This window comes from Eumetopias jubatus, unplaced genomic scaffold, assembly GCF_037043125.1.
Source record: "Eumetopias jubatus isolate StellerSeaLion01/CBP00866 unplaced genomic scaffold, mEumJub1_p1.0 scaffold_13, whole genome shotgun sequence".
Classification (NCBI taxonomy): domain Eukaryota; kingdom Metazoa; phylum Chordata; class Mammalia; order Carnivora; family Otariidae; genus Eumetopias; species Eumetopias jubatus.
The window spans coordinates 13,997,359-14,019,641 of NW_028274819.1; the positions used below are offsets into that span (position 1 = coordinate 13,997,359).

At 36.5% G+C, this 22,283-nt stretch overlaps 1 protein-coding gene and 1 pseudogene across 1 annotated transcript; both read right to left on the reverse strand.

Annotated features, from left to right (window-relative positions):
• Positions 1-13,173: 13,173 nt before the first annotated feature.
• On the reverse strand, positions 13,174-14,121 carry LOC114215384 (olfactory receptor 8J2-like). Its single transcript, XM_028111360.1, has one exon. The coding sequence runs from the start codon at positions 14,119-14,121 to the stop codon at positions 13,174-13,176; it is 948 nt and encodes a 315-aa protein (XP_027967161.1).
• Positions 14,122-21,069: 6,948 nt separating this feature from the next.
• Positions 21,070-21,988, reverse strand: LOC114215438 (olfactory receptor 5T2-like; annotated as a pseudogene).
• Between the last annotated feature and the right edge of the window lie 295 nt (positions 21,989-22,283).

The following is a 22,283-nucleotide window of genomic DNA, read 5'->3' on the forward strand; positions in this document are numbered from 1 at the left end:
GACCTTACCACTAATATCTCTGATGTAGGCTTAATGTGAATATATCTTTCCAGTATATTTAAGGCAAATAAAAATTATTAAAATGTATTTGTTAAGGTATCTCCTAAAATTCTCCAGTAAATTGCTATAAATATATTTATACAACAAAGAGAAATATCACTCCAAAATAGGGAGTGCTATCTCAAATGCATTAGAGGCTGGCAAAAACTTTGCATGAAGTACATGAATGAAAGACAAAAGTATTAGGGAACGAGGGGAAAGAGATATGGCATGATTTATTAGAAATACTTAAATCTTATTTTTTTAAATGACATGGACAAGGATAAATGATTATTTGAACCAGATAAACCTGGGCATATCATTGCTAGAAATGGAGTACATTTACTATATTTTAATTGAATACTCTTCTTATACCTTTATTTCATCTTTCATCAAGTATACATGAAATGTTTTGTGTTAACATATTTTATTTAAGGATTACACTTAATCTACCTCTACTTTTCCAACTCTTTTCTCCTTCAGATTGTTTTTAAAGGCAGGTGCTTCCAAACTTTCATGGGAAAAAATTATCTAATTTGATTATAAACTCTTCTAGAGTATAAAAAATGAGGACTATGTTGTGACTCATTCTAGGAGGCCCAAAATTCTGATTTATATATTTAAAAAGCCCATTATATATACAGGCCTATAATTTCACTTATTTAGATGTATACCCCTAAACAATATTAATATATCTTTGATATCAATTTTTAAAAAGTATAAGAATTATAAAACACTTGTTTAAGCTGTATTGATCCCATTTTTGGCTGGACAGTTTAATTTTGGAAAATCTGTAGTCAGAATTCACCACAGTATCAAAGTGAATTAGAAAAAGATAAGCATTTGAACAGATGAAGAAGTAATACTATTTAGAATGGACAAAAGTGATAAAAGTTAAGAATAAAAGGGAAATTCCATAATGATAAGATATCTTAAAAAAACTGACTGAACCTACTTCTAAAAAAAGAAAAATTAAAACTTTTTTTGGAAACATTCTATAAGTCCTAAATAAGTTGATAGGAATACTATGTTCCTGGATTGCACAATCTGTTTTGACGATATGCCACGTCTGCTGAATTTAGTCTATGCCTTCAATGCCTTTACAATAAAAAATCACTAAGGAAATTTGTAGGATTTGACAATGACTTCAAATGCATTTAGGAAATGCAAACACTAAAGAAGAAGCAAGACACTTTTGAAAAGACCTATACTACTAGATAATAAAATGTATAAACCTGGAGTTCTTGAGACAATATGGCATACTTACATCAGTGGAAAAGAACAGGGACCTCAGGAAAGGACTCATGAATGTATAGAACTGTAGTGTACAACAGAAGTGGCATGTTAGGACAGGCATGAAAAGATGGTCTATTCAATGGAGCTGGAGAAAGTGATTGTCTCTATAGAGAATGATGAAATTGGATGTTTCATTCATCCATATAAAAATCAACCCTAGATTGGTCAAGGACTTAATGTCATAAGAAAATGTTAAACTTTATAACCTCAAAACCTGGAATCTCTGGGTGCTTTAAATAAACAGAAATTTCCAAAAAATAGAATAGAAATCCAATATTAATTGGGGAGATAAAACTACATAAATTTGCTTTATCCAAAAATCTATTCAAATTAACAAAATATTTACAGCAAAGCAATAACAAATATTCATTAGCAGCAGCCAAACAAATGACAAAGTCTAATGCCTTAAGCTACAAAAATTGTACCCAAAGAAAGGACTTCCACAGCAGTTTATACAGTTCGGTAAACCACTTCATCCCAACATCCATTTTATTGTGATTTTGCAAATCCCTGGCATTCTTCCAAAACTCAATTGAATAAATATTTATGTGGCCCTGTCCCCACCAGTCCTACCCAAGCACTGCCTGAAAAGAAACAAGGAAATTGAGCATCAAACCTGACTCTTCTCAAATGGAAGCAGAAACTCCAGAGCTGTATGAGGACCTGGAGCCCAAAGATGTCCTCTTGTGCAAATGCAAACATTCAACCTCAACTAAATATTCTATAACATTTTGTAAATAACCTCAACTGAGGCAAATGGATTGTTCAAATTGAGAACATTGCACTCCTATCAAAAGGAGGGAGAAAGACAGAGAGGGAAAGAAAGAGGAGGATTCTAAGTTGAGCTTGCAAAAATGCTTACTCCCCCTTCACCACGTTTATTGTCTAGAATCTCTATATAAATATAGAAATAGTAACAAATAGAAATGAGGTCCCTTACCACCTCAAAGGACATACTAATAGTGGTAAACATATATCATTACTCCAGAAAACCTAGTTATGAAAAGAGATAATTAATATGCATGATGTAATGTACTGAGTCTGGCATTGATGACTATACTCATAACTGTCATTTAAATGGAAGGTAGGTATCAAAAATCATCACTGCAGCTAATCTAGTGATCATTATAATCAGTGGCATCTACTCACCTTAAATGAGGACTGGCTTCCTGTTCCCCTGTGTGTTTACCCATTTGACTGCTGTCAGAAGAATTTATGATCATCTCCTCTCTGAGACACTCCCCTGGGAGCCTGATTGCAATTCTTGGTTATTCCCAAAGCATCTAAGAGCAGGAAATGGTGCCACTGGTCTTTGCTAATTATTCAGAGTAACTTTGATTTCCCCGTTGAGGAAATGTCTTTTTATATACACAGTTCACCTGCTTTCCTTAGTTGTTATTTTTATTGTATTCAGTCAAATATCTGGATTTAAGTAGATTTTTCTTAGATACTTTAATCATCTATCAATTATGTAAACTTTCAGCATTTTCCACAAAGGCTTCTTCCATATTTTATATCTGAGGATAAAAACTAAACTCTTTAAACATGTCCTGTAGTATGTTAGAAGATTCAGAAGGAATAATAATTATGAATATGTGTATAACTCCTATTTTTATTTCTTTTTCTAATCTAAGGGACTAAATTGAGTTAATGATACCCTAATTCCACATCCCATGTGAATGCTCAGTACTAATTTCCCATGTCTACTTCTATTTCTCTTTGCCAAATAGGTATGTACCTCTTTTACAAAAGTTGATATATGTCCTTAACATGGAATATAGTTTTATAAAGTAAATATATATTTTAAAGTACACAACATTTTGTAAAGCTCATTCTGATATCTAAAAGTTCTCACTCAACTATATGTTTTTGAAACCATATTCATTTTATTACATGCATACCAATATTTTGCTAACTTTTATTTTAATAAAATTGCTAGAATCTGATTCTACTGCCATTGACTATATGAATGAAAGACAAAGTAATAGGAACCAAAGGGAAATAGATATGGCATGATTTATTTGAAGTACCTAAATTTTGTCTGTTTAAATGTACATGGACAGGGCAGGAGTCCAAGATGCCAGAGGAGTAGGAGACCTTAATTTCTTCTGGACCCAAGAATTCTGCTAGGTAGCTATCAAACCATTCTGAACACCTGCAAACTCAACCAGAGTTCGATGAAAAGAATAGCTGCAAGTCTACAAATAGAAAAGTGATCACTTTCTGCAAGACTGACAAGACAGAAAAAACCTCAATAAAGAGAACAAGAGGCAGTACTGACTGCCAGGGACCTAATAAATATGGACATTAGTAAGATGTTGGAACTAGAGTTCAGAATAATGATTATAAAAATACTAGCTGGGCTTGAAATAAGCATAGAAGACACTAGAGAATCCCTTTCTGGAGAAAAAAAAGAACTAAAATCTAACCAAGTTGAAATAAAAAAGGCTATTAATGAGATGCAATAAGAAATGGAGGCTCTAACTGCTTGGATAAATGAGGCAGAAGAGAGAATTAGTGACTAGAAGACCAAATGACGGAGAATAAAGAAGCTGAGAAAAAGAGAGATAAACAACTACTAGAACACGAGGGGAGAATCGAGAGATAAGTGATACCATAAAGCAAAACAATATTAGAATAATTGGGATCCCCAAACAAGATGAAAGAGAGAGGGTGGCAGAAGGTATATTAGAGCAATGATAGCAGAGAACTTCCCTAATCTGGGGAAGGAAACAGGCATCAACATCCAGGAGGCACAGAGAACCACTCCCCCCAAAATCAATAAAAATTGGTCAACTCCCTGACACATAATAGTGAAACTTACAAATCTCAGAGACAAAGAGAGAATCCTGAAAGCAGCTCAGGACAGGAGGTCTGTAAACTACAAGGGTAGAAACATTAGATTGACAGCAGACCTATCCATGGAGACTCCTAGGCCAGAAAGGACTGGCATGATATATTTAGGGTACTAAACAAGAAAAATATGTAACCAAAAATAATTTATCCAGCTAGGATGTCATTCAAGATAGAAGGGGTGATAAAAAAAACTTCCAAGACAAACAGAAACTAAAAGAATTTGCGATCACCAAACCAGCCTACAAGAAATATTGGAAGGGGTCCTCTAAGCAAAGAGAGAGAGTCCAAAAGTAACATAGACTGGCAACTAACAGAGACAATATACAATAAAAGTCACCTTACAGGCAATACAATGGCACTAAGTTCGTATCTTTCAATAGTTACCCAGAACGTAAATAGACTAAATGCCCCAATCAAAAGACACAGGGTATCAGATTGGATAAACAAAGCAAGATCCACCAATATGTTGTCTGCAAGAGACTCATTTTAGACCTAAAGACACCTCCAGATTTAAAGTGAGGGGGTGGAAAACTATTTATCATGCTAATGGACATCAAAGGAAAGCTGGGGTTGCAATCCTTATATCAGACGAATTAGATTTTAAACCAAAGACTGTAATAAGAGATGAGGAAAGACACTATATCATAATTTAAGGGTCTATCCAACAGGAAGATCTCATAATTATAAATATTTATGCCCCTAGCAAGGGTGCAGCCAATTATAGCCAATTCATAACAAAATCAAGGAACACATAGATAATAATACAATAATAGTAAGGTACCTGCACTGCAATGGACAGATCATCCAGGTAGAAGGTCAACAAGGAAATGAGGGCTTTGAATGACAAACTGGACCAAATGGACTTCACAGATACATTCAGAATATTTCACCCCAAAGCAAGAAAATACACATTCTTCTCGAGTATACATGGAACACTCTCCAGAATAGATCACATCCTGGGTCACAAGTCAGGTCTCAACCAGTACCAAAAGATTGGGATCATTCCCTGCATATTTTTGGGCCACGATGCTTTGAAACTGGAACTTGATCACAAGATGAAAGTTGGAAAGAACTCAAATACATGGAGGCTAAAGAGCATCCTATTAAAGAATGAATGGGTCAACCAGGAAATTAAAGAAGAATTAAAAAATTTCATGGAAACCAATGAAAATGAAAACACAACTGTTCAAAATCTTGGGGATGCAGCATAGGTGGTCCTAAGAGGGAAGTATATGCCAGTACAAGCCTTGCTCAAGAAACAAGAAAGGTCTTAAATACACAACCTAATCCTACACCTAAAGGAACTATAGAAAAAACAGCAAATAAAACCTAAACCCAGCAGGAGAAGAGAAATAATAAATTTTAGAGCAGAAATCAATGAAATAGAAACCAAAAGAACTGAATAGATCAATGAAACTAGGAGCTGGTTGTTTGAAAGAATTAATAAAATTGATAAATTCCCGGCCAGACCTATCAAAAAAGAAAGGAGAAAGGACCCAATTAAATAAAATCATGAATGGAAGAGGAGAGATCATAACCAACACCAAAGAAATACAATTATAAGAACATATTATGAGCAACTATTTGCCGACAAATTAGGCAATCTGGAAGAAATGGATGCACTCCTAGAGACTTATAAACTACTAAAACTGAACCAGGAAGAAATAGAAAACCTGAACAGACCCATAACCAGCAAGAAATTGAAGCAGTAATCAAAAATATCCTAATAAACAAGAGCCCAGGGTCAAATGGCTTCCCAGGGGAATTCTACCAAACATTTAAAAAATTAATACCTGGGACACCTGGATGGCTCAGTCGGTTAAGCATCTGTCTTTGGCTCAGGTCATGGTCCCAGGACCCTGGGATCGAGTCCCATATTGGGATCCTTGCTCAGCGGGGAGCCTGTTCTCCCTCTGCCTGCTGCTCGCTCTGCTTGTGCTCTCTCTCTCTCTCTCTTTCTGACAAATAAATAAATAATAAATAAATAAGTAAATAAAATCTTTAAAAAAATAAAAATAAAAAAGTAATACCTATTCTTCTGAAGCTGTTTCAAAAAACTGAAATGGAAGAAAAACTTACAAACTCTTTCTATGAGGCCAACATTACCTTGATTTCAAAACTAGACAAAGACCCCACCAAAAAAGGAGAATTACAGACCAATATCCCTGATGAACATGGATGCAAAAATTCTCACCAAAATACTAGCCAATAGGATCCAACAGTACATTAAAAGGATTATTCACCTCAACCAAGTGGGATTTATTCCTGGGCTACAATATCCACAAACTAATCAATGTGATGCACTACATAAGTAAAAGAAAGGACAAGAACCATATGGTCCTCTTAATAGATGCAGAAAAAGCATTTGACAAAGTACAGCATCCTTTCTTGATACTCTTCACAGTCTAGGGATGGGGGTATGTACCTCAATATCATAAAAGCCATCTATGAAGAACTCACAGAAAATATCATTCTCAATGGGGAAAAACTGAAAGCTTTTTCCCTAAGGTCAGGAACATGGCAGGGATGTCCACTATCACCACTGCTGTTCAACATAGTACTAGAAGTCCTAGCCTCAGCAATCAGATAAGAAAAAGAAATAAAAGGCATCCGAATCAGCAAAGAAGAAATCAAACTCTCACTCTTAGCAGATGACATGATAACCTATGTGGAAAACCGAAAGACTCCCCCCCAAAATTGCTAAAATTTATATAGGAATGCCATAAAGCAGCAGGATATAAAATCAGTGCACAGAAATCAGTTGTATTTCTGTACACCAACAATGAGACAAAGAGAAATTAAGGAGTTGAACCCATTTACAATTACACCCAAAATCATAAGATACCTAGGAATAAACCTAACCAAAGATGCAAAGGATCTGTACTCAGAAAAGTATAGAACACTCCTGAAAGAAATTGAGGACAACACAAAGATGTAGAAAAACGTTCCATGTTCATGGTTAGAAGAACAAATTTTGTTAAAACGTTTATGCTACCTAGAGCAATCTACACATTCCATGTAATCCCTATCAAAATACCATCAACTTTTTTCACACAACTGGAACAAATAATCCTAAAATTTATATGGAACCAAAATATAGACCCCAAATAGCCAAAGGAATCTTGGAAAATAAAACCAAAGCTGGAGCCATCACAATGCCTGACTTCAAGCTGTATTACAAAGTTGTAATCATCAAGACAGTATGGTACTGGTACAAAAACAGACACATAGATCAATGGAACAGAATAGAGAGCCCAGAAATGGACCCTCAACTCTACGGTCAACTAATATTCGACAAAGCAAGAAAGAATATCCAATGGAGAAAAGACAGTCTCTTCAACAAATGGTGCTGGGAAAAATTGGACAGCTATATACAGAAGAATGAAACTGACCATTTCCTTACACCACACACAAAAATAATCTCAAAATGGATGAAAGACCTAAATGTGAGACAGGAGTCCATCAAAATCCTTGATGAGAACATAGGCAGCAACCTCTTCAACCTCGGCCACAGCAACTTCTTGCTAGACACCTCTCCAAAGGCAAGGGAAACAATGGCAAAAATGAACTATTCTTTTTCTTCTTCTTCTTCTTTTTTAACATATAATGTATTATTTGTTTCAGAGGTACAGGTCTGGGATTCAACAGTCTTACAATTCACAGTGCTCACCATAGCACATACCCTCCCCAATGTCTATCACCCAGGCACCCCATCCCTCCAACCCCCCATCACTGCAGCAACCCTCAGTTTGTTTCCTGAGACTAAGAATTCCTCATATCAATGAGGTCATATGATACATGTCTTTCTCTGATTGACTTATTTCGCTCAGCATAGTACCCTCCAGTTCCATCCACGTCATTTCAAATGGCAAGATTTCATTCCTTTTGATGGCTGCATAATATTCCATTGTAAATATATACCACATCTTCTTTATCCATTCATCTGTAGATGGACATCTTGGCTCTTTCCACAGTTTGGCTATTGGGGCATTGCTGTTATAAACATTGGGGTGCCTGTACCCATTCAGATCACTACATTGGTATCTTTGGGGTAAATACCCACTAGTGCAATTGCTGGGTCGTATGGTAGCTCTATTTTCAACTTTTTGAGGAACCTCCATACTGTTTTCCAGAGTGGCTGCACCAGCTTGCATTCCCACCAACAATGTAGGAGGGTTCCCCTTTCTTCACATCCCTGCCAACATCTGTTGTTTCCTGACTTGTTAATTTTAGCCATTCCAACTGGTGTGAAGTGGTATCTCATTAATTTTGAGATGCAATTGGTATAATCTGTCTCCAACCCCATTTACTATATTTACAAAACCTCACCTCATTGAGGTTTTGATTTGTATTTTCCTGATGCTGAGTGATGCTGAGCACTTTTTCATGTGTCTGTTGGCCATTTGGATGTCTTCTTTAGAAAAATGTCTGTTTATGTCTTCTGCCCATTTCTTGATTGGATTGTTTGTTCTTTGGGTGTTGAGTTTAATAATGTAATGTTAATTTGAACAGAGACTATTTGAATGTCTATCAGTGATAATGCTGATAAAGTAGTTGTTAAAGTGACAAAACACTGGCACACACCTTGTAGCAGAGTGGGGGAGGGTGATCTCTAAATCCTGCTTTTCTTCCTGGGCACATGGCCAACTGACTTCTCATCTTCCTGGGAGGTGTGGAGAAGTAGCTGAGCTGTAGTCTGACTCCTCTGTGGAGGCACAGCCCCTCCCTGTGTGCAGCCATTCTCCATCCCTGCTGTGTGCTGGTCCTGAGTGCTTCCCACACTGCCTTTCTGTTTCACTTTGTAGTTCTGATGGTTGAAGCATGAAATGTAGATAGAATGCTGAAATACTGTGAAAGAGGAAGCAAAGAGAAAAGTGATTACAACAGAGATCAAGAAACTGCTTGTTTGCCCCCAATTTTAATTATTCTGTAATCAATAAGCAATGTTTTAGGCATCCATATCTCAACATGAACGGATCTTACATATTTCATAAAGGTTTTAAATTAATATAATCTCAGCCTGTGTCTTAATCACTTTTTATTATTGTGTATACATTAATAACCTTTATTATTCAGTAAGTTATTAGATCTTTGAAATACGCATTTTAAAGTACTTTTATGAAATCATTAGTAACCTATTCCAACAATTATAACTCAGACTGCTTCTGTGGCTAGATGCTTTTTTATTTTTTTTATTTTATTTTTTTAAAAGATTTATTTATTTATTTATTTGAGAGAGAGAATGAGAGCACGAGAGAGAAGAGGGTCAGAGAGAGAAGCAGACTCCCTGCTGAGCAGGGAGCCCGATGCGGGACTCAATCCCGGGACTCCCGGATCATGACCTGAGCCGAAGGCAGTTGCTTAACCAACTGAGCCACCCAGGCGCCCGGCTAGATGCTTTTTTAAATTGAAGTATAATATATTGGTTCTATAATTCTGTACATTACTCAGTGCTCACTATGACAAGAGCAGTCACAATCTGTCACCATACAATGCTATTATAATATTATTGACTATATTCTCAGTAGAGTACTTTCCATATCTGTGACTTATTTATTTTATAACTGGAAGTTTGTATCTCTTAATCCCCTTTATCTATTTTGCTCATTTCCTTACCTGCTTTCTTTCTAGAAACCACTATTTTGTTTTCTGTATTTAAGTATGTGTTTGTTTCTTCTTTTTTTATAGTCCACAGCTAAGTGAAATCACATAGTATTTGCCTTTCTTTCTCACATTTATTACACTTAGCATAATCCCTCTAGGTTTTTCTATGTTGTCACAAATTGAAAGATCTCATTTGTTTTTATGGCTGAGTAATATTCCTTTGTATATGCTTTTTAAGAAATAGATACTTTCATATTTACATTTTAGTTAACCCAATGTCTTGTACATTTTGTGAGCTGAGCTAAGGGTCTGTTGTCAAAACTGTTTTTGTCAACAAATTTCTCCAACCCAAATAATGATTGTTCATAAAAATAGCTTTATAAATATTGAAGGAGTCAAAACCAATCCTGAAGGGAATCTTGGAACAGTGACATGGGACATAACTGGCCAAAACATCAAACCTCATAAATAGTAGCTCTGTTTAATAGAAGGAAAGGAAAATTCTGTAGACTTACTGAAACACAGAGAGAAAAGAAAGGTGGTACAAAGAAAAGGAGTAAGACAAGGAGCCAGTACAAGGTTTAAATCTGGGGCTATAAGAAGAGCAGTGGGGAATTATTTTGTGGTGCTGTAGTTAAGTTTCTCTTCAAATAAGGAGATCTAATGCAGCCATATAAACTTCTGTCTTGTCTCCTGTCACCCCTATCTGCACTGATTTCTACTTTTTTGAATGGTTTCCTTGAAAAGATTTTTTCCTTTCCATGGAGGTGGCTTGTGGAAAGAGCCATTTGGAAAGCAGAGATGATAGATGTGACCCATGGCATCTAGACAACTGGTGAAGGCTTATGGACTCACAGGGAGATGGCATTCACAGCTCAAACCAACCTTATCTAGACCCTAAAGGACAAGAAAATCTCCATTAGAAGCCTTACAATTCCTCAATTTAACTTTTGAATTAAAGCAAAATATTCAGAAACATGCCAATTTCTGTTTCATTTTATTATTATTGATATATAGGAAATATTTAATACTAGACATATGTCTTGGATCATAAGTAAAATATCGGGAAATACGATCATGGTGCTTCAAAACAAAATGAGCTACTATGAAAATAGTCCTTCAGTAAGTTTTTGGGTTTAAATTCATGAAATGGCATTTACTATGCTGAATTTGGGAAAGTTTGATGGCTTTTCTTATTTCCATGAAAATAAGATTCAGTGTGTGCCACACAAGATTGATGCATTTGCAGTGCTTTCTGCCTAGAGCATCCCTGTATATGGAGTCAGGTAAAAGCTTTCTCCCTAGAACATCCTTGTATATGGAGTCAGGTGGAAGCTACAGCTTCTGTGGCAGCTGCAGAAGGAGGGACCCTGTGATGCTGTTTGAAGTGTGTCCTAACTTTCACAGGTGTTGACAGACCTTGCTTTATGGCTGTGTCTTGCATTCTCTCTGTCTCTCACCACTAGGGGGATTTTGTTGTCACTATATGGACACAAATGCTATGGAACCTCCAGAGCAGCTGGACGTACAGGTGACTTAACATCTGGCAAGGTAAGCTTCGATCATTTGGAGATCAAAGCTGCCATATAAATTATCTTCCCTATATTACTCCATGGACAACCGGTACTGGGATGATGTGCCTGCCTGACTGGTTGATTGTGATGATTCATTTCTGATAAATGTGTACAAGTGATATGTAAGCACATGTGTATGTGTGCATATAATTTGTTAACTTTGAACCAAATGATTTTAGCTTATCCTTCAATCAAAGAGGGCTTTGTGTAGTTTGTTTAGGACAAATTTTGTAGCTAATACATGCAGAAAGGGTAAATAGTATGTAAACTTCTGAGAGACTATCCCATTGAGTACTAATAAGTGAGAGAGGTTGCAAGATTTTAGATTGCCTGGCTACAGAAAATATGTCAGTATAAGTGTAGATGTTTTAGGCAGAATAATGTGCCCCCACCTACCCACCAAAGATGCCCATGTCCAAATCCCCAGAACTGTGAACAAGCTGCCTTTCATGGAAAAAGAGACCAGAAGTATCCATCATATAATGTAACTTTCTATTTTCAGCTTTGCTGTTTATTTATGACTAAAATTAGGAATTGACTAATGGACCTGAGTGTCAGGGTTCCTATATTTGCCTTATTTCAGAATCCTTGAAAATTTCACATCTGGTTTATTTCCAGACATTGCCTGACTTTCATGATGCCCTGACCAGTCTCCCTTACTCTATTGCAAATTAGGAGCATTTTACATGTGTAGAAGAAGCTATGGCACATAATAACTGTTAACTTGTTTTTTTTATCTGAGTGTCCTTGAGAGTTGGTGTCACTTTGAAGACAATGGTTTATTTTTGTTCTAATAACACTTTCCTCCAAAACACACTTAATAAAAATGCTAAAAGAAGTGGAGTTTGCTGTTATGAATCCATAACACAGGTAATGAACTCTATACCAGTGTTTGCTATGAGAATATGACATGGAGAATATTAATTTTATATCATATCAAGATAAATATCAACATTTTGTTTTGTGTACACACAACACATGAGAGCATTGAAAAAGTAGAATCCCCTTTTGTATATTTTCTTTTTCAGTTTTGCTAAATGTTCTATTTCAATGTATATCTTAGCTTTTTTTTTAAGATTCCATTTATTCATTTGAGAAAGACAGAGACAGAGAGAGCACAAAGCAAGGGAGAAGCAGAGGCAGAGGGAGAGGGAGGAGCAGACTCCCAGCTGAGCTGAGAGCCGGACATGGGGCTCAATCCCAGGACCTGGAGATCATGACCTGAGCTGAAGACAGACGCCCAACCATCCGAGCCATCCAGGTGCCCCTACGCATTTTTTTGTTTAGTTTTTATTTTCATCTGAAGGTTTCTTTTTCTTTTATTCAAATTTATATTAAGTGCAAGATAAAAAGGGATTGAAAAAGTTAAGAAATTGATACACAAAATACAGCAAAAAGGAAAAATAAAACTTTTAATAGTTGAAAAGACCAGATATATGGCAAGGAAGATGACCTGACTCTTGAGCACCTTCCAAGAAATCGTTCTCACATAACTTCTTCAGCTCTTAGACTTTCTCTTCCTTGGCTAGAAATTACAAAAACCCAGTAGCCAGCTGTGTTGCACTTTAAAATGTATTTATTTTGAAATTATTTTTTACTACTTAAATAAGTGTACTTTCTTTGGTCAACTAATACATCTTTGTGCTAGGGAAAGTTGGATATTTGAGGTTGGAATAGAAAAGATTAAGATTTTCCCATTGACATCCTTGGAATTTTTCACTATTTATTGCCTCTGCACTTAGCAGGGATTAGCTTTTCAGGAGTAAATACAAATCCTTAAGTGAAGACAATTGTAGTTTTAAATTTACATTAATTTGAAAGCCTGCCAAGTATTCTTTAGGAATCTCTTCAATGCATCCTTCACATCCTTGTTCCTCAGGCTGTGTATGAGGGGATTCAGCATTGGTATCACCAGGGTGTAGAAGACAGAGACCATTTTATCAGTATCTAATGAATGGTTGGTCCTTGGTTGCAAATACATGAAAAGAAGGGTCCCATAGAACACAGTGACAGCCATCATGTGAGAGGCACAGGTGGAAAAGGCTTTTCGTCGGCCCTCTGAGGAACGTATCCTCAAAATGGCAAGGACAATATTAAAGTAGGATGTTAGAACAATAATCATAGAGAAAAACAAATTGGTCCCTGAAAAGGTAAACACTGCTGTTTCTGGAATGTAGGTATCAGAACAGGACAATGCCAACAAAGGGACATTATCACAGTAAAAATGGTCTATTACATTGGAAGAGCAGTATGACATGGAGAACACACAGGAGGAGATGGTCAGTGCTGTGGTCAGACTGTAGAGGTATGTGAGGGACACCAGCAGTATGCAGATCCGTGGAGAGACCACCACCATATACAGCAGGGGGTTACAAATCGCCACATAGCGGTCGTAGGCCATTGTGGCCAGCATGAAAATCTCACCAACAATGAAAACCAGGAACCCACCCAGTTGGGCTACACAGCCACAATAGGATATGGTTTTCTTTGAAACCAAGAAGTTTACCAGCATATTCGGGGCAGTGACAGTAGAATCGCCAAGATTGATGACAGCCAAATGCCTGAGGAAGAAGTACATGGGTGTTTGAAGCTGAGAGTCAACACTGGTGAGGGTGATGATGCCCAGGTTCCCTGCCATGGTCAGCCCATAGATGATCAGGAAAACAAAGAAAAGTGGAATCTGGAGCTCTGGGTGATCTGAGACTCCCATGAGAATGAACTCATTCACCTGGGTGAGATTTTCTGAGGGCATTTATTTTGTTGTTCTCATCTTTTAATGGGGAAATTGAGAGGAGAGTAGTAGATGGTGAAGTCGATTTTTCTGGTAGATGCTAGATTTTAGACTGTTTTGTTTAAATCAGATTATCTTTGTTCACAATAAAAAATGTCAGACCTCGGGCGCCTGGGTGGCTCAGTTGGTTAAGCAACTGCCTTCGGCTCAGGTCATGACTCCGGAGTCCCAGGACCGAGTCCCACATCAGGCTTCCTGCTCAGCAGGGAGTCTGCTTCTCCCTCTGACCCTCTTCCCTCTCGTACTCTCTGTCTCTCATTCTCTCTCTCTCTCAAATAAATAAATAAAATCTTTAAAAAAAAAGTCAGACCTCATTTGTATTTCTCCACATCCTTTAACAAAATTCAGAAATACAAATTTTCTAAAGACCAGTTTCAGGTTAATTGAACAGTTTTACCAAGCTATTAATTTTTCACCTATGTTTTAAATATAATTTATATTAGTTGAATATATATTAATCTACTATAGTATATGCATTAATATTTATATGCATATTTAAACACATTAATTATAATATTGCATGAATATATATTTACATATACACATACATGCCTCTGTGTTTGTTTCCAATAATAAATGATAGATACATATAAGAAGTTGATGAACCAGAGTGACTTCCAGGGACTTTCAGTTATTTTTAGCTTAGCTGCCACTGGCTGTCTGTTCAATCCACACCTTGGTACCATCCTTGGGAATTTTATATTTCTGCATGAAATACTTTGACAATGCTGGGTTTTCCTCATCAGTTTCTACCACACCATGCTGTTTCAGCTGCCCACCGACAGACTCTACCTCCCTGTCTTTCTTCTTAGGGTTATTCAGAAACCTAATTTTTTTTAAATAGTTACATTTCTTCTGCCAAATAAACTAGTTCTTTTTATCACTCTGACCTCTACCTGCTCAGATGCTTCTCTATTATTGTGTTCTGGCACATCTTTTTGTCCATCTTACAGCTCTTTCCTTTAAATTGTTTAAAGCCTGTTTTGATGTTTTGAAAAATATTACTTGTAGTTTTGAATTGCTCAACTTTGATCATTTGTTTTTCTTATACAGAGAAATATGTAGAGAAGACTGCTAACATTATTTGCTATGTGGTGTATGCTGGACCCAGAACAATACTAGCCTTTTCAAAATAATGATCTCACTATCCTGCAGGTGTGTCTTAGAAGATGGACATAATTATTTATATGTCTGATTGGACAGTTGAGGCTCAATGAGATTAAGTTATGCAAAGAGTCTGTGTATAATATTGATTAATGCTATGGTTTTTTGACTTTGCTTTATGTGTTTTGTTTGCTTGTTTGTTTGGTCACTTGGTTGGTTGGATGTTAAGCCACCAATTACCAGCTGTGTGATTTTTATCAAGCATTTATATTCTTGTGTTGTGTGAACGTAATGAAATAATACAAAAACATGCATTAGTACAGAGCCTGTTAAAAAAGAATGCAGAATAACTCGTAATGGCTGTTCTTATTATTAGCATGTTTTTAATAATTTTTTAATGTGGTTTTCTGTTTGTGTCCCAGTAACTCATTTTATCTCACTGAGAAGTTTTGTAGTTGAAATGAGAAATAGCAAGTGCATTATGATTTTGCATATTTAAGCAACTGGGACACGTGATATCTGGTTATGTATTTAAAAAACAATGTAGGTTGTATTCTCCCACAACCTGATTCTTCCTTAAATCTGTGGTGTTTGTTGAATCAAAAAAAATGTATTCCATATATCAAATATGTCTGATGAGGTTATATGATTGTGTTGCACTTAGATATCCCATATCTCTCTTCTCCTACCACCACATCTGAAAAGAAATGTATGGATAAGTTCATGGTGGAAAATAGAGTGGTGACATTGACTTTAGACCATACATTTCCTGCTTGTTTCCTGCACATAAAGCAGCTCAGTGCATATCACTCTGAGATTTAATATACTCAATAAACATCCTTAATTTAACAAGAGCACCAACAACAGTAATTGTGGACTGTGAACTATGAATTCATGCAATTAGCTTTTAAAAAACATATTTGCTTATATCATTACCTGTTACTAATTCCTTCTTCTAATGAAATACTACTAATAGCCAAGCCTAGGTGTTTTTTTATCTTGGGTAAGTATGTCACTGAAATAAAGTATTTTTTCTCTTGTTCAGAAGGTTTCTGATTTGTTTCTGATAAAGCTGTGTTAGTTTTCTCCCCATATTTTTTCAAGTTTCTTTTTGAAAAGAAATATTTTATGTCTACCAAAATAACACGTCAGAAAAGATCTTTAAAGATATACAAAACGTGGAGGCGCCTGGGTGGTACAGTCGGGTTAAGCATCCTACTCTTGGTTTCAACTCAGGTGGTGATCTCATGTTTCCGAGACTGAGCTCTCTGTAGGGCTCTGCACTCAGCGTGGAGTCTGCTTGATATTCTCTCTTGCTCTCCCTCTGCTTTTCCCACTCACGCTTTCTCGCTCTCTAAAATAAAAAAAATAAAAATATTTACCTAATATTAATCATTTATATTACAGTTGAGCTGAGGCGTAATAGTGAAAATATTTATAAATACCTTCTGAAATGATTTTAAGAGATATTCTATTGGCCTCTAACCGTGCAATGTGTCTTAAACTTATTTAAACCTGAGTTGTCTTAGGGACAAACTGTAACTTGATATGAGTGGTCAGCGTCCACCGGCATTTGAAAGCCTGCCAGATGACATCAGGGAATCTTTCCACATTAAGGTTTGTCACCCTGGGCAATGTGAACATCCAGAAGGGGAGAAACTTCTTTTTTCTTGATATTTAGCAATTTAGTAGGTCTTTCTGGGAGAAGAAATCAGATATTTCAAATCACTTAAGAAGCTTCCTGTCTGGTACAGAGGGCCTTCTAAAACATCAGTTCTGCCAGCTCTAACACAGAAACATTCCTCTTTATCCTAAGGTGAAATAGAATCTTCATTATTCTGTAGAAATGCTCACACTGTCTTATCTATCAGGGATCCTGGGCCCATGGTTTGAGTCATTTCATTGTCCCTTCCACCTAGCCATCAGAGAACAGAGATTTAAGTCTCCAGAAGAGAACAGAAAAGATACTCAGTCCTGAGTATGATTTGAATCAATAAAGCTCCCAAGATACTTGGTCTTCACATCCAGGATGACTACTAGGTGAATTGTTGGGGTGAACCTACCTGAACCAGAAATCTGCTGAGACCCACTAGGAAGGTTCTGCAGGAGACCAGCTGAAGAGATTTACATGTGTCTGAAGTCCCTGAAGACCCGCACACTGGAATAAGCTTGTTTATGGGTTCAGTCCCTACACATGAAAACAGGAATTCCCAGGTAAAGTTCTGATTCCCCAGGGAAAGAAAGACCAATTATGCAAGTCCCCACACAATTACACCCACAGAGTGAAAATACAGGGATAGCCTAGGGATGCACTTAGATGATCCTACTGAGTAACAATCTCCTGCAATGATTCCACCCTTTGTGTGTTTGTTTTGAATTGTCCACGTGATGGTTGAGAAGTGTGGCTGCTGGCCCTCGGGTGGAGAAAATCCAGCAGTTAGAAAGCCCAGGATTCTGGCCCCAATGTTCCATTTTACTGTGAATATTGGGAATAGAAGTGAAGGCAAAGACTCCATTCTGATCAAGAACAAGCCCTGGTGTACTTGCTATAAAAATCACATAATATACACCAAAAATGTAAAATTTGCATCATTGTGAGAAGACTATCAATTGTTTTATTGAAATTTGAAGGTACCCACCAGGACCCATCTGGTCCTATTACTGGTTTTTAATTAAAATTATTTGATGGGAAATGCATTTTTATATGATCTTTTGATCTTTCCTCACTCATGTATAAGTATTATAACTAAATATTGTAATAAGTATTATAACTAAATATTGATAACATTTTATTTTACTTTTTGTGTGGGATTTTCTAGTCTGTAAGCTTTATAAGTGAAAAAGGTATGTCTAAATAGTTTGTTTTTGTATTAAGAGCTTCTAAAATAACACCCAGGGAAGTGTAGGTGTTCAAAAGATATTTGCTGACTTACTGACTGTTGGAATGAATGAGTGAATATAATATCCATCTTAAAATTCTGAAATAAACTATGAGGTCTTCAGCTCTGCCATCTATCTTTAATGTGATTTTAACTTTGATAAAGAAGCAGTGACAACTTGCTTATCGTTCTTTGGAATCTTCACTACTTTAGGGCAGGGCACACTGTTCCTTCTTCATCCTGGTGTTCCTAATATCTAACATGGGTGGGGTACATTTTAGGCTCTACAATTTTTGAAAGTACAGACAAATTGTGGATCATAAAGAGGAAATACCAAAGATTTTTATACACCTTATGTTACTCATGGCAATGAATTGAAATCCTTGAGGTTCTTTCTAGAGTCCAAGTATTCACATGAAGCTTGTGTTGTTGCTTCCTCTGTAAATTGTCAGTTGTCTATCACGTGGCCAAAGATAGTCTGTACCCTGCTCAGTTAACAGTACTTTCATTCTTTCATCAGCTCTGTGAAATTCCTCTTCTATTTGGCATTCCTATAACATTGTAATTTAAAAAAATAGTTTTACTCTTTCCATTTTTATTGATACTTTCGTTTACAGTTTAGTCTCTCTTTTGAAGCTTATTATTTTGCACAAGATATATTTTCCATTTCCTAAGTTCTGACTATGCTATATTAAAAACATATTTTGGTCAAGTGAATAAAGTTCTAAGACGGAATAGGACCGTTGCTGTCCTATTCACCTTTCAAAATATTTGTAGGAAAGGCACAAACACACATTCCTATCGACAGAATATAAGTGTTTCCTTTATCTGCTCACAGTCACTTGATAGTGCCAGACTTTTCGATGTCGGCCAGTGGTATGAGTGTGTAAAAGTGTTTTATGTCATTTTACATTCACATTTTCCTAATCATTATTAAAGTAACATACATGCATTGGCTTAAAGAATTTTTTTCTCTTATGAATTATCTGTGTAGATTCTTTGTTCATAATTCTCTGTAATTTTAGTCTATTATTTATTAATTCAACCAGATGTGTAATTACATTTATTTTCTCGACTTTACGGTTATTTCTTTTACTATATTTGTGATTATTTTTTTCATTTAGACCTTTACAATTTTAAAGCATAAAATCTCTTTTTATGATTATGAGTTGTGTTTAAGGATCTCCTTAATGCTGAATCATAAACACGCACACACACACACACACACACACACACACACACAGGGTCGCTTCATTTGTGTGGTTTAGATATGGAAGGATAATGGATATCAGTGACCATAGTTTAGTTTTGTTATTTGAAGAAAAGAACTATGTGAAGAGCCGTGGGGAGAGCCTTGTAAACAGGAGAAAATAAATGCAGAGATATTGTGGTGGGAATATATGATGGTAAGAGATGCTCTGTATAAGAACTGGTGAGCAGTTATTTAAACCTAATAATCCCACTTTAGAGAAATATCTTTAGGCTGGACTCTAATTCCAAGGAGACTGTCTCATTGGAATTAAAGAATATAGACACTCCTTGAAGAAAATAGTTTTCACAAAATAATAACTAAAAATATATATAAAAATGAGGGACACCTGGGTGGCTCAGTTGGTTAAGCGACTGCCTTCGGCTCAGGTCACGATCCTGGAGTCCCGGGATCGAGTCCCGCATCGGGCTCCCTGCTCAGCGGGGAGTCTGCTTCTCCCTCTGACCCTCCCCCCTCTCATGTACTCTCTCTCTCTCTTTCTCTCTCATTCTCATTCTCTCAAATAAATAAATAAATCTTTAAAAAAATAAAAATATATAAAAATGAAAGAAGGGAGAATATCACAACCTAAAATTGTCCTTGAAGGAGACATTTTGCAATACAATGACGTCTGCTGGAAGGAAGGCAAAACATGCAATAGAAGGAGCTCTTTTCTGTACCTTGGTTCTTGGTCCTGGGCACAAAAGAGTGGTGGCATCTGCACGGGCTTCAGGGGGTGAAGGTAAAAGAAAAACAGAGCTTAAAGCTGAGCTGGGGCCAGGCTTTCAAGGATCCCATGGGGATAATCTGGGTTTAGTTATGGGAAGAGCCAAATGTGCCAGCAAATTACACCTCACTTTCTGAATTGTGCTTCTTATTGTCATTCTTTTATGTAAGTATGATCTTGATACATTCTAATGCTTAGACATTGATTTCTGTGAGAAACTGAAGCCGTTTTTATGCCCATGTTCTGGACAAAATAAGAAAAAAGGGAGAAATGCACCATCACAAGCAGCATGTTAGTAACTCCAGGGATTTGAACATATTATCTGTGGTCCTTGAACCACAGTCTGGGGTTAGATTGCTGCCAATGTGTGGATCTAAAGATGGAGCAGAGTGCTTTGAACTAGAGTCTGAACCAATGACTCCATGGAAACTGGATTGGGATTATGTGAGATATGGCTGTGCTATCAATTAGGGGATAGTTGATCAAGCTAGTCAGATATAATTTTGTTATTTATAATTGCAAATATTGTAGTCTATACATTCAAGTAATACGGAGATGAAAGAAAATAATATACAACATTCTAAAGTAAAGATTGCATACATATATGCCTATGTTTGCATTTGTGTTGTATCCCCTCAGTATAGTTTCTACAAGCACATATGTGTGTTTATATGTGTGTGTATACATATATAAGCAGGAACATACTAAAAAGCAAACGGATGATACACATTTTCTGCATATGAAAGCAGTGTAAGTAGAGGATTGACTATGATCTTTATTTTAAAATATCCAGGGAGAAAAAAATAATAAAAATAAAATTATCCAGGAAGAACAAAAATACATTAATAAACTAAAACATTTTTATCATATCTTTTTGATATTGAAGTGCAGAACATCACTCTCATTTTTTAAATTTAATTTTTACTGTGAAAATATAGTTTATGGGTAAATCAATTTTTCCTAAACACTTTCTGCATTGCCTCTTTTACATCTTTGTTCCTCAAACTATAAATGATGGGATTCAGCATGGGAATCACAATGCTGTAAAATATCTACACTCTCATGTAATGGTCCAAAGCGTAGCTGGAACTTGGTCTCACGTACATGAAGAGAACTGTACCATGAAAAATTGACACTCCAGTTAGGTGAGAGCCACGTGTAGAAGAGACTTTTCATCTCCCTTCAGCAGAACAAATGTTCAGAATGGCCAACACAATGAAGCCATAGGAGATCAGGACTATCAGGATAGTGGCTGTCTCAATAGCTCCCACGAAGTAGAAGAGCAGCTGCTGGTTTGTGTGGGTGTCAGAACAAGAAATGGCAAGTAGTGGAGGGACGTCACAAAAGACATGCCTAATTTCATTGGATGCACAGAAGGATAAGCCAAACATGGCCACTGTGTGTACAGAAGCATGCAAAATGCCACCGACATAGGAAGCAACGATGAGTGGCACATAGACTCTAGGTGACATGCTAATAGAAGAGGAGAGGATTGTAGATTGCTATGTAGTGATCATAAGCCATGGCTGCCAAGAGAAAGCATTCTGTGGTCCCAAAAGTAACAGCGAGAAACATCTGTGCTGCACATCCAAGGAATGAAATGACTTTATTCTTTGATATAAAATCTACTAGCATATTTGGGTTAATTACTGAAGAGTAGCAGGCATCCACAGATGATAACACACTCAGAAAATAGTACATGGGATTGTGGAGCCGGGAATCCCCGATGACCAATACAACCGATCCTAAATTTCCCATCAGAGTAAAGAGGTAGATTGTTAGAAACAGGAAGAATAAGGCGATCTGTAGTTCAGGTTTGTCTGTGAAGCCCTTCAGTACAAATGTAGTAACTTCAGTGATATTTTTCATGTTGACACTTCAGGGAACAAACTTGAAGATATTCATAAAATAATCTATTCACCAGAAAAAGAATAAATAATATTGTGACTCAATATTTTAACTCAAGAGAACATGTGGTATGTCCTTATATGTATTTTTTGGCAATGTAAAATTTCCTAGTTGCAGATCAGCAGACAATGACAAGATATTCAAGTGTTCATGCCGCTTACTGAAAAATCAAGGGGAAAATACAGGTGTTCACTCACTGACTGAATTCCTTTCATTGCTAAAACTAACAGGTCAACTGGTTAATTTGCCACTGCAT

Bases quoted from the DNA above. Each gene is read 5' to 3' on its own strand.
- LOC114215384 (XM_028111360.1), bottom strand. From the start codon at position 14,121: ATGCCCTCAGAAAATCTCACCCAGGTGAATGAGTTCATTCTCATGGGA.